Source organism: Chiloscyllium punctatum, chromosome 19 (assembly GCF_047496795.1).
Source record: "Chiloscyllium punctatum isolate Juve2018m chromosome 19, sChiPun1.3, whole genome shotgun sequence".
Taxonomy (NCBI): Eukaryota; Metazoa; Chordata; class Chondrichthyes; order Orectolobiformes; family Hemiscylliidae; genus Chiloscyllium; species Chiloscyllium punctatum.
Window position 1 is genome coordinate 79,569,170 of NC_092757.1, and position 16,947 is coordinate 79,586,116.

Genomic DNA, 16,947 nt, shown 5'->3' on the forward strand with positions numbered 1-16,947 from the left:
ATGTATGTTGCTTCTGCATTGTTATTAGGTGGCTCCAGTGGCATACCTCAGTATTAACACCAGCCCCAAGTTACATATTGCCAAAAATGAAGAACTGGCTGCTGTCCCTCTTGGAATGACATTGACTTTTATGGTTAACTTTTATGATCTTAGTGGAGAGCAATTCCACGCGCACAACACAGAATTGTATTTAGCTGTTAACAGGTAAGCAGTATTTCTGACTATAGAAAGTATTAACATATCTTGAAGAACAAATGGAAGGCATTTATTTTGATACAAATTGTTTTAAAACTTTATCTAAACCAATTCAGTGTTCTTGTTACAGCAGGGAAATCTGATATAATTATTAGTAAGTGCCAGGTACAGAGTGATCCTCTTTTAAATACCTTTCATAAATGAGAAATTTGATATCCTTCTTTATTTCCTAAAGATACGTGTTGAGATACGTGCTCAACTGGTAATTAAAAGCAGCTTCTGTACCAGTCAATTCATTCAGTGCAGATTTACAATTTATATATCCAAAGGTAATTGCAGCACATTAAAGTGCAATATTTAGATAAAATAAGTAACCTGTTGATATACCTGGAGCTCAGCACATCATGCATAAGAACTCAATAATAGGTTTTGCTGAGTGCAGCAGCAACAGAAGACTGGCTTTCCATTTATAGGTATCAGGAGATGGATAGCAAACATTTCAATCTTGAATCTTAATAAAGTTAAACATTATGATTCCATATTGTTTATTTGCTCAAGCTCCAATATTGAATTTGTTGTTTGAGTTCTTTACTCTTCAGTTCTTGGACTTGTCTGTGACAGCTGGTATTAGCTTTCTCCCATGGGTAAATCAAAAATGAATATTTAGCCTGCAGCAAAAAAGTAGAGAATATGAATGGCAATTATTTTTTGCCTTCAGATTTTATATCTTTTACCAACATAATGTAAAACTCCCCAGTTTTATGAAGGCTTTATATATTACAATTTAATTTTCACATCAGATTGGCTTGGAAAAAATTATTAAATGTCCTTTGCTATATCAAGTCACCTTTCTTTGTTTCTGTAAATGTGCCCATCAGATACAAACATTCTTATCCTAAATCTGGCATTTTAACCATTTAATGCATCGAAAGGAGAATAAAGGATCAAAGTCTACAATCCGAACTGTTAGGTTGTTTAAATCTCTTTGGGACATCATAGTTAGTTCATTGAAATTATCAACGCCATATCACACCATAGAAACATTGCTGTCTCCTGGAATCAAGTGTTTTAGGAATGCCTCCAGTTAAATCACAGTTCTGAGCCTGACACCTCCTGGTTCTATTCATCTGACTTCTATAGAATCACCTCATGTACACAGTTCCATTCTACTAATTAAAAATAGGCATTCTCACCCATGCAAATTGTTCCAGTCTGCATGACTTGCCACCCCAGCCAATGTCTTCATTTGTGAACACAGACAGCAATTATTACCATAGATCTAGCGTACTTCCCTGACTTCAGCTCAGGATACACTCTGAACTCAATACTCGACATATAGCTGGCATTATCTGTTATCTAATTTAGGTTATCTGAAAGTTGTACTCCCAAAGACTCCTGATGATTAAAATTGGAATCATAATTTGATGTCACACATTTTTAATAAACCCCCATTTTGAAATGATACAACTGAATTCTCAAGTATTTTTAATGAAAATTATTTAGTTTGCAAGTCTTAGTTTCAGTTTGCATCATCATTGTTAATGAATATTATTTGGAATTCTGACTCTAATAGTTCTGGGGACTCAACAAGAAAAGCTTCCTAACTTTGTTTTCATCATTATTTTCCCATCAATCAGAATAGGAATATTATTTATATTGTTTACATGTTAATAGATCTCTGAATTATTAATAAAACACGTCGAGCATAATTATAAGTAACAAGGGCAATTTATTTACTTTGTAATACAAAAACCTTAGGCAAACCTGTAAGGAACAGATTTAATCATACTAGCAGCAGACTTCTGCAAAATGTGATCCGATGAATGTGTTAATAATATTGTTATTGTTCTGCTTTTATATTGGAATAATGTTAATTTTGTTTTGTTGCATTATGAAATTTTAATTCATTGCAGCTACACAGCACCTCCTAAAATTTTAAGGACTGAACCTTTATATATTTTAAATCAATCTGTTCAGATGCATTATAACACACTTCTAGAGCAGTTGGCACTTGAACCCAGGCCTTCTAGCCCTGAAGTCGAGTCTTTACAACTGCATCACAAGATCTTTTATACTATGACTGATTCTTTGGGCCTCCCTAACATTAGGTCGCCAATAGCTTAGGGGAATATTATTTGGAGATATGCAAATGCCTGCTGCTTCCAAAGCTCAATTGAAATCACTGATAGGGCAACAAGTAGCCCTGCAAAACTAAAGCAAATGGGATAAAATCAAATAATCAAAAGTTTCTCTTGCTAAAGTAGTAATTCTGCAACACATTCCAAAGTCATGACCTCTGTCTAGAAGAACAAGGGCACGGGAACACCATCTGTTAAATTTCCATCTGACTCTCACACCATCTTGACTTGAAACTCATCACATTCCTTAATTGTGACTGGCTCAAAATTTTGGAGTTCTTTTTCTAAAAGCACTAATGCCTATACATGGACACCCTATGGATTGCAGTAGTGTAAGAAAGTGGCATATCACAATCTTCTTAAGGACAGTTAAGGATAAGCAATACATCCCGTGAACAAATGAGAAAAAAAACTACAATCATAGAAATTGCTGATATTGAAACTGGAAGTTAGATTGATTTCATCATCCCAATGGCAAAGCAACTTATTAAGAGGAATTTGGCTTATTAACACAATGTGTGTAAGACGTCTTATACAGAGTTTTCTGTACATGTATTGTTACAATAAAAGTAATGTAGAAACATGCTAACAGTCATTTATTAGGTGTAAAATAAAGATGTAAAACCTCAAAAGACTGGTGAGAGTTTGATTTGAGGGATCCAATAATTTTGAATACTGAGTTCAGAACTCCAGCTCATTTCAGAATCATCTTTCTAATTGATTGGGTAGCCCGTCACTTGGGTAACCGGTAAGATGGGTGATATACTGGGTTTTCCACTTAGTGTAGTTTACCTTCCCTTGAATTCAGTGGAGATTATTAGTGGTTTGTCCTGATCTGATATTCTATATCAATCATCCATTTAATTCTGTTGGTTTTCCTGCTTGCAAAGTTAGATTAAAATTAACCCTCACTGGAAGATTTGCAAACATTATTTAAACCCAGAAATTAGACTCTCAATATCTTTAGTCGAGCTATTCTTTTACTACTTTAAAACACAGCCAGTTCCTAAGTTGCACTGGTTTTGTAGAGAAGAGTGCAACATTATCTAGCTCTGTAATGCCTTGTGTTTTTTTTGAGCCATAGTTTTCTCTACTCAGAGTCAGGGCGAAATCAAGGCAAAAAAAGTTAGCAATGCTAAAGTAGAATTATAATGTTTCATGTGTTAAAAGTCCATGAAACCAGATTAATAATGCAGGGAAACATGCCTTTTATTTTGTTCTGTATGGTAGTGCAAATACGACCAATAGTGATAAGTGAGTCCAATCTTCATGGACTCATGTTATTTATGTTCCCTAAAGATGCAATGTCTAATCTGGGTCATAAAATGTTATTATGTTATAAACCTGGTTTGTACTGTTATACAAATAATATAGAGCATGTGGGTCAACTGTAATAAATGTTAAAGAAAATCCTTAGCCTACTTGCAGGATTGACTAATGCAAATGGACTCTAGGAGTCCCAACTATGGGATCAATCGACTCAGTGTTTGACAGTGCTTGATACTGATATTCGAGAACAATAATCTCATGCCTGATAATTCAAATTTCATGAATGGTATCTACTTGGAATTTGTCCTTCTATCTGTGGCATAGATTCTGACATTCACAAGGAGTATTTGGATAGCAGATTTTGCACCATTGAGGTGAAATTGGGATACTGAGAAACACTGGAGAAACTGCAATATATACATGAAAACCTACTTTTCCTTCTTTGAAAACATAGTGCTGTTGTTGCTGCCTTTGAAAAGGTACTACCTAACCAAAATAAAACCCTGTCTATATTATCTGGTCGGCATGAATGAGTTTGACTGAAGGATCTGTTTCCATGCTGTACATTTCTATGATTCTATTAAAAAAAATGTGTTCCCTGTTTGGGCTGTTAAGTCTGGTCCAATCAGGGAGCCTTGACTGACATATAAAAAGGATGAGTGTCAGAGGTATTGACATCCTGGTACCCAACACTGAATGCGTAGGACCAAAGCCAAGGATTGTTCATGTATAAATAACTTGGTGACAACATAGTCGTCTATTTGGAGTTATTTTAATGGCAATAGGAGTAAAGCACAATCCTAAAGAAACCTGCTCTCAGCAGTCGTATTTGAGTTGAGGTTAAGCATTTGTTTAGGAAGCTTGAGACGTTCAACCTTGCCGTCGAGAACTGAGTTCAGTACGTAGAAAGAATTGGTATTTCTTTTCGAGCAAATAATATTGTGGCAGAGAAGAAATGAGTAATTCTCTTAACCGCCTCTGTAGCTACAGCTTTCTCTGTCATTAGGTGCTTAATTTTCTCTGAGGCACCACTAAAACCTTTCAAGAATTAACAAACGTAATTAAGGAATATTACATCCCCAAGTTGCCTCTAGTTCTGAAAAGCTATTGTTTTCACTCAGCAAGTCAAAAACCAGGGGAATTTGTATTGGGATTTTTGACTGGGTTAAGCAATTGGAAGAAGCCTGCGACTTTGGTTTAAGCCTTGATCAGATGCTCTGAAACTATCTGATATCAGGAATGAATGATGTAACTATACAAAAATGTCTTCTAGCTGAAGTCCACCTGGACTTCAACTACGTGTGACAACTGGCTTTACCATTGAAAAATGCAGCAGTGAAGCGTACGATATTCCACAGTATATTCCATTGGAAGTGGACACCCTCACCAGTCTGATTAAGTGTGGGGGAACATCACTTGAGTGCAGAAAACTGCATCGACTCACTCAGGACATATCTTGATCAGAGGGGCTTTAGGTTGGCTCATAGCAAAACCTCAAAACAAAGCTAACCCTAGGCCAAATGGTTAAAATTTCCTTCAGGATCCTGGCCAGCAGGCCATTGTAGTTGTTGTGGATATGCGGACCCGAGAGAGCAAAACAGTTCTACTAGACCTAAACTGAGTAAGATTACTTCGGCCTGTATCCAGGAGCGTTCATATCCTAGAAAATCCATCCACATTTGGTTTTGAACAGTCAAATTGTTTAGCAACATCAAAATCAGAACAAGTCAAGATAGAAGTCTGGTTAAATGAAAATCCATTTCTAATGGAGGTTGATACCAGTACAACTGTGTCAGTCATTGCAATTATTAACAAAATTCATTGTCTTTAACTTTGTGCAAGATCTCCGTTAAGCTGAGAACCGATACTGAGGAATCTTCATAGATGAAGGGTACAGCTTCAGTTTCAGACTGTTATGAAAAGTAGCTGGTTCAGTTACCAGTGATTGTATTAAAAGGCTCAGGCCAAACCTTTATTGGATGAAATTTGTTGCAAGAGATTTGCCTAGGTTTGCTCAACTTTCTTGTTTCAATTAGAAAATAGCTGCCTAAGTAAAGTCATACTTAATTACCTGGAAGGATTCTGGGTAATCCAAGATGGAGGACGGGAAAAAATTTCTGCCTGTAACAGCTACTCCTTTATTGAGGTATGTTAGGTGTTGGAGTTGATTTCTTCGAATTCCAGGAACAGCAATTATTGTTTTATATGCTGTTGCATTGTTTTAGATCTTTGAAAAAAACGTCAAAACAACAGCTGTTTTTAAAGGGAGAAGAACAGACAAAGGAAGCACATGGTGAGGTCAGTGCAGTAGAGAGAGAAAAACTGACACAGCCGTGAACCTGCACAGTTACTGCCTTTGCTGTTTGAATTCATGTATCGCTGGATGTTGGAGTGCGTCTGGGAAAATTAACAAACAGTGAAATTCACAACTGATCTCAAAGGAACTGTTTGGGCAAAGTTCACAGCACAGAAGCAGATAACTGCATTGTTTTTAGGTGTGACCTACAGAAAGTCTGCAGTAGTGAGTAGAGTGGGTCCTTTCTTGATCTATATGCTTTTTGAGATATGTCTCTTGATTAAACTTAAAATATAAGCCGTAACTATTAATTCAACCTGGGGCAGTGTTTTGTACACGAATTAAGACGGTGTTATTTTCTGGGTCTGCAGATTGTGAAGGAGCAAAAATGGCCTTTAGTAGAGTGATATGCGCTTCTTGTCAGATGTGGGAGTTTAAAGAGAAGTTAAGGGTTACTGCAGATTATATCTGCAATACATCCTGTTGGTTGCAAGGTCTTATCAGATCAAATGGATTGGTTGGAGAGACAGAAGCAATGAAGAATTTGCAACAGCAACACTATGTGATGGATGGCAGTTATAGGAAGCGGGGAAGTCTCAGATACAGTCACATAGATGGGTTAACTCCAGGAAAGGTAAGAGAGATAGGCAGCCAGTGCAGGAGACTTCTGTGGCTATACCCATTTCAAACACGTATGCTGTTTTGGAAAATGTAGGGGGTGATGGATTCTCAGGGGAACGTAACACGAGCAGCCAAGTTTCCTGTATTGAGACTGGCTCTAATGCAATGAGGGGTACGTCGGCTTCCAAGAGATCAATTGCGTTAGGGGACTCTCTAGTCTGAGGTACAGACAGATGTTTCTGTGGCCAGCAGCGAAAAAGCAGAATGGTGTGTTGCTCCCCTGGTGCCAGGATCGAGATGTCTCAGAGAGGTGCAAAATGTTCTCAAGGGGGAGAGGGGCCAGCAAAAGGTCATTGTCTACATTGGAACCAACGACATAGGAAGGGTAAAAGTTGAGATTCTGAAGGGAGATTACAGAGAGTTAGGCAGGAATTTAAAAAGGAGGTCCTCAAGGGTAGTAATATCTGGATTACTCCCAGTGCTACGAGCTAGTGAAGGCAGTAATAGGATAGAAGGAGAATGCATGGCTGAGGAGCTGGTGTATGGGAGAAGGATTTTTTTTTTGGACCATTGGAATCTCTTTTGGGGTAGAAGTGACCTGTATAAGAAGGATGGTTTGCACCTAATTTGGAAGAGGACTAACATACTGGCAGGGAAATTTGCTAGAACTGCTTGGGAGGATTTAAAGGAGTAAGGTGGGGGATGGGACCCAGGGAGATAGTGAGGAAAGAGATCGATCTGAGACGGGTACAGCTGAGAACAGAAGTGAGTCAAACAGTCAGGGAAGGCAGGGACAAGGTAGGACTAATAGATTTATCTGCATTTATTTCAATGCAAGGGGCCTAACAGGGAAGGCAGATGAACTCAGGGCATGGTTAGGAACATGGAATTCATAGCAATTATAAAAACATGTCTCAGGGATGGGCAGGACTGGCAGTATAATGTTCCAGGATATAAATGCTACAGGAAGGATAGAAAAGGAGGCAAGAGAGGAGGGGGAGTGGCATTTTTGATAAGGGAATAGCATTACAGCTGGGCTGGATATTCCCGGAAATACATCCAGGGAAGTTATTTGGGTGAAACTGAGAAATAAGAAAGGGATGATCACCTTCTTGGGACTGTATTATAAACCCCCAACAGAGGAAAATTGAGAAACAAACTTGTAAGGAGATCTCAGGTGGTTATGGTAGGGGATTTTAACTTTCCAAACATCGATTGGGACTGCCATAGTGTTAAAGGTTTAGATGGAGAGGAATTTGTTAAGTGTGTACAAGAAGATTTTCTGATTCAGTATGTGGATGTACCTATGAGAGAAGGTGCAAAACATGACCTACTGTTGGGAAGTAAGGCAGGGTAGGTGACTGAGGTGTCAGTGGGGGAACGCTTTGGGGCCAGCGACCATAATTTTATTAGATTTAAAATAGTGATGGAAAAGGATAGACCAGATCTAAAAGTTGAAGTTATAAATCGGAAAAAGGCCAATTTTGACAGTATTAGGCAAGAACTTTCAAAAGCTGATTTGGTGCAGATGTTTGTAGGTAAAGGGATGGCTGGAAAATGGGAAGCCTTCAGAAATGAGATAACGAGAATCCAGAGAAAGTATATTCCGGTTAGGGTGAAAGCAAAGGCTGGTAGGTATAGGGAATGCTGGATAACTAAAGAAATTGAGGGTTTGGTTAAGAAAAAGAAGGAAGCATATGTAAGGTATCAACAGGATACATCGAATGAATCCTTAGAGTGTAAAGGAAGTAGGCGTATACATAAGAGAGAAATCAGGAGGGCAAAAAGGGGACATGAAATAGCTTTGGCAAATAGAATTAAAGAGAATCCAAAGGGTTTTTACAAATCTGTTAAGGACAAAAGGCTAACTAGGGAGAGAATAGGGCCCCTCAAAGATCAGCAAGGGAGCCTTTGTGTGGAGCTGCAGAAAATGGGGGAGATACTAATCGAGTATTTTGCATCAGTATTTACTGTGGAAAAGGATTTGGAAGGTATAGAATATAAGGAAATAGATGGTGACACCTTGCAAAATGTCCATATTACAGAGGAGGAAGTGCTGGATGTCTTGACACGCATAAAGGTGGATAAATCCTCAGGACCTGATCCGGTGTACCCTAGAACTCTGTGGGAAGCTAGAGAAGTGATTGCTGGGCCTGTTGCTGAGATATTTGTATCATCGATAGTCACAGGTGAGGTGCCGGAAGACTGTAGGTTGGCTAACACAGTGCCACTCTTTAAGAAGGGTAGTAAGGACAAGATAGGGAGCTATACACCAGTGAGCCTGACATCGGTGGTGGGCAAGTTGTTCGAGGGAATCCTGAGGGACAAGATGTACATGTATTTGGAAAGGCAAGGACTGATTAGAGAGTCAACATAGCTTTGTGTGTGGGAAATCATGTCTCTCAAACTTGATTGAGTTTTTTGAAGAAGTAACAGAGAGGATTGATGAGAGCAGAGCAGTAGATGTGATCTATATGGACTTCAGTAAGGCGTCCGACAGGTTCCCCATGGGAGACTGGTTAGCAAGGTTAGATCTCATGGAATACAGGGAGAACTAGCCATTTGGATACAGAACTGGCTCAAAAGGTAGACAGAGGGTGGTGGTGGAGGGTTGTTTTTCAGACTGGAGGCCTGTGACCAGTGGAGTGCCACAAGGATCGGTGCTGAGTCCTCTACTTTTTGTCATTAAATAATTATTTTGATGTGGGCATAAGCGGTACAGTTAGTAAGTTTGCAGATGACACCAAAATTGGAGGTGTAGTGGACAGTGAAGAAGGTTACCTCAGATTACAACAGGATCTGGATCAGATGGGCCAATAGGCTGAGAAGTGGCAGATGGAGTTCAATTCAGATAAATGCGAGGTGCTGCATTTTGGGAAAGCAAATCTTAGCAGGACTTATATACTTAATGGTAAGGTCCTAGAGAGTGTTGCTGAACAAAGAGACCTTGGAATGTGGGTTCATAGCTCCTTGAAAGTGGAGTCGCAGGTAGATAGGATAGTGAAGAAGGCGTTTGGTATGCTTTCTTTTATTGGTCAGAGTATTGAGTACAGGAGTTGGGAGGTCATGTTGCGGCTGTACAGGACATTGGTTAGTCCACTGTTGGAATATTGCGTGCAATTCTGGTCTCCTTCCTATTGGAAAGATGTGAAACTTGAAAGGGTTCAGAAAAGTTTTACGAGGATGTTGCCAGGGTTGGAGGATTTGAGCTATAGGGAGAGGTTGAATCGGTTGGGGCTGTTTTCCCTGGAGCGTCAGAGGCTGAGGGGCAACCTTTTGGAGGTTTACAGAATTGTGAGGGGCATGGATAGGATAAATAGACAAAGTCTTTTCCATGGGGTCGGGGGTGTCCAGAACTAGAGGGCATAGGTTTAGGGTGAGAGGGGAAAGATATAAAAGAGACCTAAGGGGCAACTTTTTCACACAGAGGGTGGTACGTGTATGGAATGAGCTGCCAGAGAAAGTGGTGGAGGCTGGTACAATTGCAGCATTTAAAAGGCATTTGGATGGGTATATGAATAGGAAGGGTTTGGAGGGATATGGGCCGGGTGCTGGCAGGTGGCACTAGATTGGGTTGGGATAGCTGGTCAGTATGGACGGGTTAGACCGTAGGGTCTGCTTCCATGCTGTACATCTCTATGACTCTTTGTCTAGACCCTCCTGGAAGACTTATTAGAGGAGCCAAGGCTACTTTGTTTGTGGACCAAGAAGGAGTTCAGCGATTCTGCAAGGCCTGCCTAATGCCTTTTGCTTTATGGGCAAAAGTAGAGGCAGACATCTGGAGGCTCTCAAGTGAAGGAAAGATCAAACGAGTCCAATTCACAGAATGGGCAACAGGCTAGGTTCGCCTTTGTGTGGACTTTAAACAAATGCGAAACCATGTGCAGCTGGATAAATACCCAATCTCTTGGATAGGGGATTTATATGCAAAGCTGGCCATGGAGGTGCTTTCTGATATGAATTTGGATGTGAGCCAAGCTTACTTGCAATTGCGTTTCCCAGATGTATGCTACAATTAATGCCCATAAGGATTTGTACCAATATAAGTGACTGTCATTTGAGGTCTCATCAGCCTGATCAATTTTTCAACAGACAATGGAGAACATTTTGTAAGGTCTACCTCAGATATTCTAATAACAGTGAAAACTAAAAAAAGAATACTTAAAGAACCTGGATATAATCCTACCATGTTTTTCCAAGGCAGGCATATACCTCTGAAAGGAAAAAGGTGTTCCGGTTCTCCCAAGTGACCTACTTGGGCCACAGAGTCAACACCACCAGTTGAAAGATAAAGTAAGGTGATCAAAGGTGTCCCACCTCCCGCATCAGTCCAGGAGATAAGGTAACTTCTTGGGCTGATGAATTATTATGGGAAGTTCATGCATAACCTGTTACTCATACTGGCATATTTGCATCAACTCCTTAAAAAAAGGGTTGGTCTTAGAAATGGTCGCAGAGACAAATCCTAGCTTTCAATGACATAAAGAAACAGTTATCACCCTGTAAGGTGTTGGTACTTCATAATCCCCAAAAAGAGCTGGCATTGACATGCGATGACTCTCTGTATGGTATTGGGGGTGATATTAGCTTATAGATGGCCCAGTGGAGAGAGGAACCACTAAATCCGAATGCATTTAGAACACAGAGTCCTGGAAGTGATGGTCACAGATAAGAAGCCATTGTTTACTAGTGGGGAATTTGGTTCTGTTTTTAAGTTGAATGGCATTTGACACATGCGGACACCTCCGTACAACCCATCATCCCATGGCCTCGCTGAAAGAGCAGTTCAAGCTTTGAAGGCTGGCTTGAAGAAACAGCCTACAGCCTTGCTAAATACTAAGCTGTCACGGTTCTTATTTGATTGTAGAATCACCTCACATGCAACTACAGGGATAGCACCAGGAGCGTTGCTAATGGGTAGAAGCGTCCACACCAGATTAAGTTTGATCTTCATGGAAATGGGGAAGAAAGTGAGATAGCATCAGGAACTCCAATGCCAGACACAAGACTCGGCCAGGCAAGAGAGAGTTTGATACAGGGCGAAGTTTTGATGTAAGAAACACAGAAATATCTCCCTGTGGGTAAAAGACATGATCAACATGAGGTCAGGACCAATGTCCTCTAAAATTTGGATAGGTACAACAGACCTGAACAAGCATGTGGACCATATGAAAGCCCCAAATTTGCAAACAGTGAGGGAGCAAAACCTGCCTTATGAACATTTGGAAAGGCCACCTGAACCCATTGGATCTTCATCTCTATCAAACATTATCGAGTCCTCTGAATCAGAGAAGGACGTAACAATGTAGCTGCCTCAACGCCTTTGCCACCAGGAGAGTGAAATTCTACCAAGGTGCCCCTGGCTCAAGAGGTGAGCTCCCATGCATTGCACACATGCCTGAGTTGGATACCAAGTTGGAGGAACCTGACCTAATGCTAAAACAGTGTAGATTAGAGTGGTGCTGGAAAAGCACAGCAGGTCAGGCAGCATCCAAGGAGCAGGAAAATCAACGTTTTGAAATGTCCATTTTACTGCTCCTCGGATGCTGCCTGACCTGCTGTGCTTTTCCAGCATCACTGTAATCTAAACTCTGATCTCCAGCATTTGCAGTCCTCACTTTCGCCTAATACTAAAACACCCAAGGAGCTCTCCAAGACAAAGACCAGCCTAAATTTGTGGACTCGGGGGTAAGATGTAATGAATGTAACAAGATCAACCAGCTGGACCTCATAGAATGTGGGTTCTCTAACTGGTGCTGTCAATCTGGTCCAATCAGGGAGCCCATGTTGACAGACAAAAAGGGAAGTATCAGAGGTACTGCCACTCTTGAGAGCTGACTCTGAAGAACACTGAAGTCAGGGACTGTTCATGTGTAAATAAAGAGTGATTTGGTGACAGGGTACCAGCTTCTGTGGAGTTCATACTATGTAGTAGTCCTTCTCATGGTATTTATAGCAGGAATGCTTTGCATGAGCTGGGGATTTAATAACATAACTAAATAAAATTGAAGTAGTATAAAGTCGTCATAGTCCCAGAGGACTATAGGGCTGTTTTCTCCCATTGGAGAGACAGAATTGCCAGTTGTGTTTTAACCTGGCGGCCACCACCCTTTAAATGAGGGGAGGGATTGAGAAAGAGGACTCTTCATGATAATCTCAGTCAATATACAATTTGAACTGGTGCTATTGTTATTTTGCATCACAAACTAGCCATCTAGCCAACTATGGAATTAATAACTACAGTGCATAATTATCCTGTGTCAGATTATACTGTTGTAGGATCTGATGGAAGAAAGTTCTTTTGAAATCCTTCTGTCTCATTGTTCTATATGTCATGTACATAATCAATAAGCATTTATCAGTTTGCACTATGTTATGGACCAGACCAAACCCCTCAGAACCCCTAAGAGATCACCTAGATTCTAACTTCTCCTTTGAAGCCAAGTATAAGGCATTGTGTTCCAGATGTGTTTTCATCAGTCAAACAGCTGGGCTTTATGCAAAACACACTTTATGTTTACTCTATAGTTAAAATACTAACAAAAGAAATAAGAATTGGTCCAGCTTTAACTCTATTGGAAAACTAAACACAATAATAAATTATTTAACTTTTAAACAGCAACTGTTACAATATAATAACATCCCATACACCCTTGGCAAAGGCAAATTGAATAAAATAGATTGTCTCACATGCAATGTTTCTTCAGTCCAGGAGGAAAGAATATCAAGAGAAAATTCTGGCATAGAGAACTCCAGCTTTTAGCTGAAACACAGAAAAAGATGGCTTCCACACCCAGGTTCTAAATCCCAGCAACTACTGAAATCTAAACAAAAGCATTGATTCTGTGGGAGTCACATATTCATGCTGCTTCAACTGTTCCAATTTTTTTAGAAGCTCCAAAGCGTCACATGTTTACTTTATTGGCTTGAAGCAGACTAATTGTCACCTCTTGATCTCTCCTTTTTAAAAAAATGGTCAAAATACACCTCTTAAAGCCAGAGCATGTAGGATGTCCAAAGATCCCGAATCATTGCCAGGATGTTTATTCATGGTGGCAGTAGTGGTGTGCTGTCTGCAATGTGGCTGTAAGGTGAAACACCTTCAGCTACCAGCACACAATTGAAAAATAACTCCGCAGTAATTGAACCAGCAGTGTTATTGGTGAATGGCAACATCTAGCAGGTACTATAAGGAACAGGGTGGCATGGTGGTTAGCCAAGCTGCCTCACAGTGCCTGGGAACCGGGTTCAATTCCAGCCTTGGGCAGCTGATTGTGTGGAGTTTGCACATTCTCCCTGTGTCTGCATGGGTTTTCTCTGGGTGCTCCAGTTTCCTACCTCAATCCAGAGATGTGCAGATTAGGTTGATTGGCCATGTCAAATTGCCCATAATGTCTAGGGATGTGCATGCAGTGGATGTCAGTGGATTAGCCCTGGGAAATGCAGGGTTAAAGGAATAGAGTGGGGGTGGGTGGGACGTTGTTTGGATGGTCAGTGTGGACTCAATGGGCCAAATGGCCTGCTTCCATACTGTATGGATTCTATCATGGGAAAATCATTGTCTATACCTGTGTATCTGGACTCATGGGAGGCCTTGATGATACTGTGTGACAAATTGGTGTCACCCATTTGATTTGACACCAGATTGTCTCCAGTCTTATTCATATATCAGTTGAAGTTAGGTCAAAATGTTCCTTATTACAGTTGATAGCAGCATCAAAGTGGACAAGAGGTTGATAAAAAAAACATTACTAATGAGGGATCCTATGACACAGCAGTAGTGTCATAGGATAGAAGGTCTTGAGGATAGAGGGTCAAGATTCAAGTGCCACTTCAGTTTTTGAAGGCCATGGAGGTGTTTTAACATGTCCAAACTTGCTGATTTAAGAACACCAAACATAAAGAGGACATTACAGCCTTTGATTAATAATTTAAGGTTCAAAGGAAGGCTGTCATACTTCAGAAAAATGAAAATGGATTCCTTGGGTTCTGCAGCAAATTTTGGTTCCTTTGCTAATAATCTCTATTCGGAATCAGTTTAGTGCAGATGTGGGAGAGTCCCCTTAGTGCCAATGAGAAATCAGACCAGTACTGGCAAGTGACTGGTGTTTTTTCGTCTTCACATTGTGGTGGGAAATGCCTCACTAACACCATGCCTAACCATTATGGTGTATTAGCTAGTGAACCTTTTTATTGTAGATGCAGGTGAGAAACAGCCTGTGATTAGAAAAGCAACTCTTCACACATTGTTTCTCTCATGAATTAGGATAGCTACTTGGAATGGGGGTGGTGTTGTCCAACCTGAATTCACATGAAGTCTCAGTCTTTTGTGATTAGCTCCTTCTGCATACCCTTCTCCTGAGGCCTGGGGGGATGGGTGGTGGAGGAAGGGTGTCCAGTGTTGTTCTAGTTGGGGCAGTGTCAAAGGAAAGATGTATGCTTTATTTTTAGAAGGGTGGGCAGGCACAATGATATGGAGAGCCTGGTGAGGAGATTACTGGTGAGCAGAGTTCTAGAGTCACATGGCACAGAAGAGGCCCTTCATTCCATCAAGACTGTGCTGACCTATCTACCCTAATCCTATTTTCTAACTTTTGACCCATAACCTTGAATATTATAATGTCTCAAGTGCTCATGCACGTACAATCTTTAGTGAGGTTTCTCACCTCTACTATCCTCCTAGGCAGAGCATTCCAGATTCCCACTACTCTCTGGATAAAAAAGTGTTTTCCTCAAATTTCTGCAGGACCTCCAACCTTAAAATGATGCCTTTAAACTATGAGTTACAGATTGGAAGGTGGAAGTTTTCATGGGTTCTGAAAGATGGGAGAGAAATAGAAGGACAGTATCATAGCGAACAAAAGTCAGGAAGGAACTGGGGGAGATTTGGATCGGGCCAAGGCACACAGGATTCTTAGCCTGTGACAAATTCTGATCCAAGGCTTCAGATCTACAATTCAGTGGCTGAGCTATTTCAGGTTTTGTATACTTGAGTCTCTCAGATATTTGGAGCTTGGAAGGTAAGGCAGACCTGGAATGTGGCATTGTCTCAGCATTCCCTGTAAACAGGTTCTGGAATATGCATTTTCATCACCTTCAAAGAGCTATCTCCTATCTCTGCAAAGATCTATGAATGGAAATGGCTTTTGACACATTGCCCCCTCTCCCTTGCTGACAAATGAGTCAAGTCGGACATCTTAGATTTGTTCACAGCCACCATTTTATATTAGCACTGCACTGACGTTGACTTTATAAATAGGGAAAAGTAAGGGAGATTGGCCACATCAATACACAATACAAAACTCTGGTGTGGCTGTACTTGGAGTATTGCGCAGTTCTGGTGACCACATTATAGGAACGATGTAGAAGATTTAGAAAGGGTGCAGAGGAGATTTACTAGGTTGTTGCCTGGTATGGAGGGAAGGTCTTACGAGGAAAGGCTGAGGGACTTGAGGCTGTTTTCATTAGAGAGAAGAAGGTTGAGAAGCGACTTTATTGAGACATGAGGGTTAGATAGGTTGGACAGTGAGAGTCTTTTTCCTTGATGGCGATGGCTAGCATGAGGGGACATACCTTTAAATTGAGGGGTGATAGATAAAGGACAGATGTCAAAGGTAGTTTCTTTGCTCAGTATTATGGGCATGGAACGCACTGCCTGCAACAGCGGTAGATTCACCAACGTTAAGGGCATTTAAATGGTAATTGGATAGGCATATGGACGAGAATAGAATAGTGTAGATTAAATGGGCTTCAGGTTGGTTTCGCAGGTCGGTGCAATATTGAGGGCCGAAGGGCCTGTACTGCACTGTAATGTTTTATGTTCTAAACTAAGGAGAATAGCAGCTTCCTATCCATCGTATCCATGCCCCTCATAAATGTATTATCTCAGTCAGGTCTCTTCCTCAGCCTGCTCTGCTCTAAAGAAAACAATCTCAAGATGAAGTCCTCCAAATCTGGCAACATACTGGTAAACCTGCAGTCCAATCACATCCTTCCAAAGTGCAGCAAACAGAACTGCATACAGTGCTTCAGCTATTTTTAACCAAAGTTTTGTACAGCTGCAACATAACCTCTCTGCTCTTATAATCTGTGCTTCAACTGATGAAGGCAAGTGTCCTCTCTGTCGTCTTAACATCAGTATTAACTTTTCCTGCCACTTTCAGGAAATTGTATATAAGCATCCCAAGATCCTCTGATGCTCTGGCCTTCCTAGTATCTTGCCATTCATTTAGTACTCCCTTGTCTTGTTACTTCCTATAAAGTGCATCATCTCTCATTTCTCAGGGTTAAATTCCAACTGACCAACCCATCTAAACCTTCCTCTAAACTAAGACCACCTGTCTCATTGTTAACCACCTAGTATATTTTTATGTTATCTGCAAACAATTATCATCTCCCTCCCCCAGGACATTCTCATCTACATTTTGC

The 16,947-nt window shown here is 40.6% G+C and overlaps 1 protein-coding gene across 1 annotated transcript in view; it reads left to right on the forward strand.

The window, feature by feature from the left end:
* The window catches only part of LOC140491205 (nuclear pore membrane glycoprotein 210-like), a 187,561-nt gene that overhangs the window by 141,686 nt on the left and 28,928 nt on the right, over nt 1–16,947 (forward strand). The window contains exon 31 of the mRNA XM_072589184.1: nt 29–204. Within this exon, the coding sequence (XP_072445285.1) occupies nt 29–204 (176 nt within the window). The remainder of the gene's footprint in view (nt 1–28; nt 205–16,947) is intronic.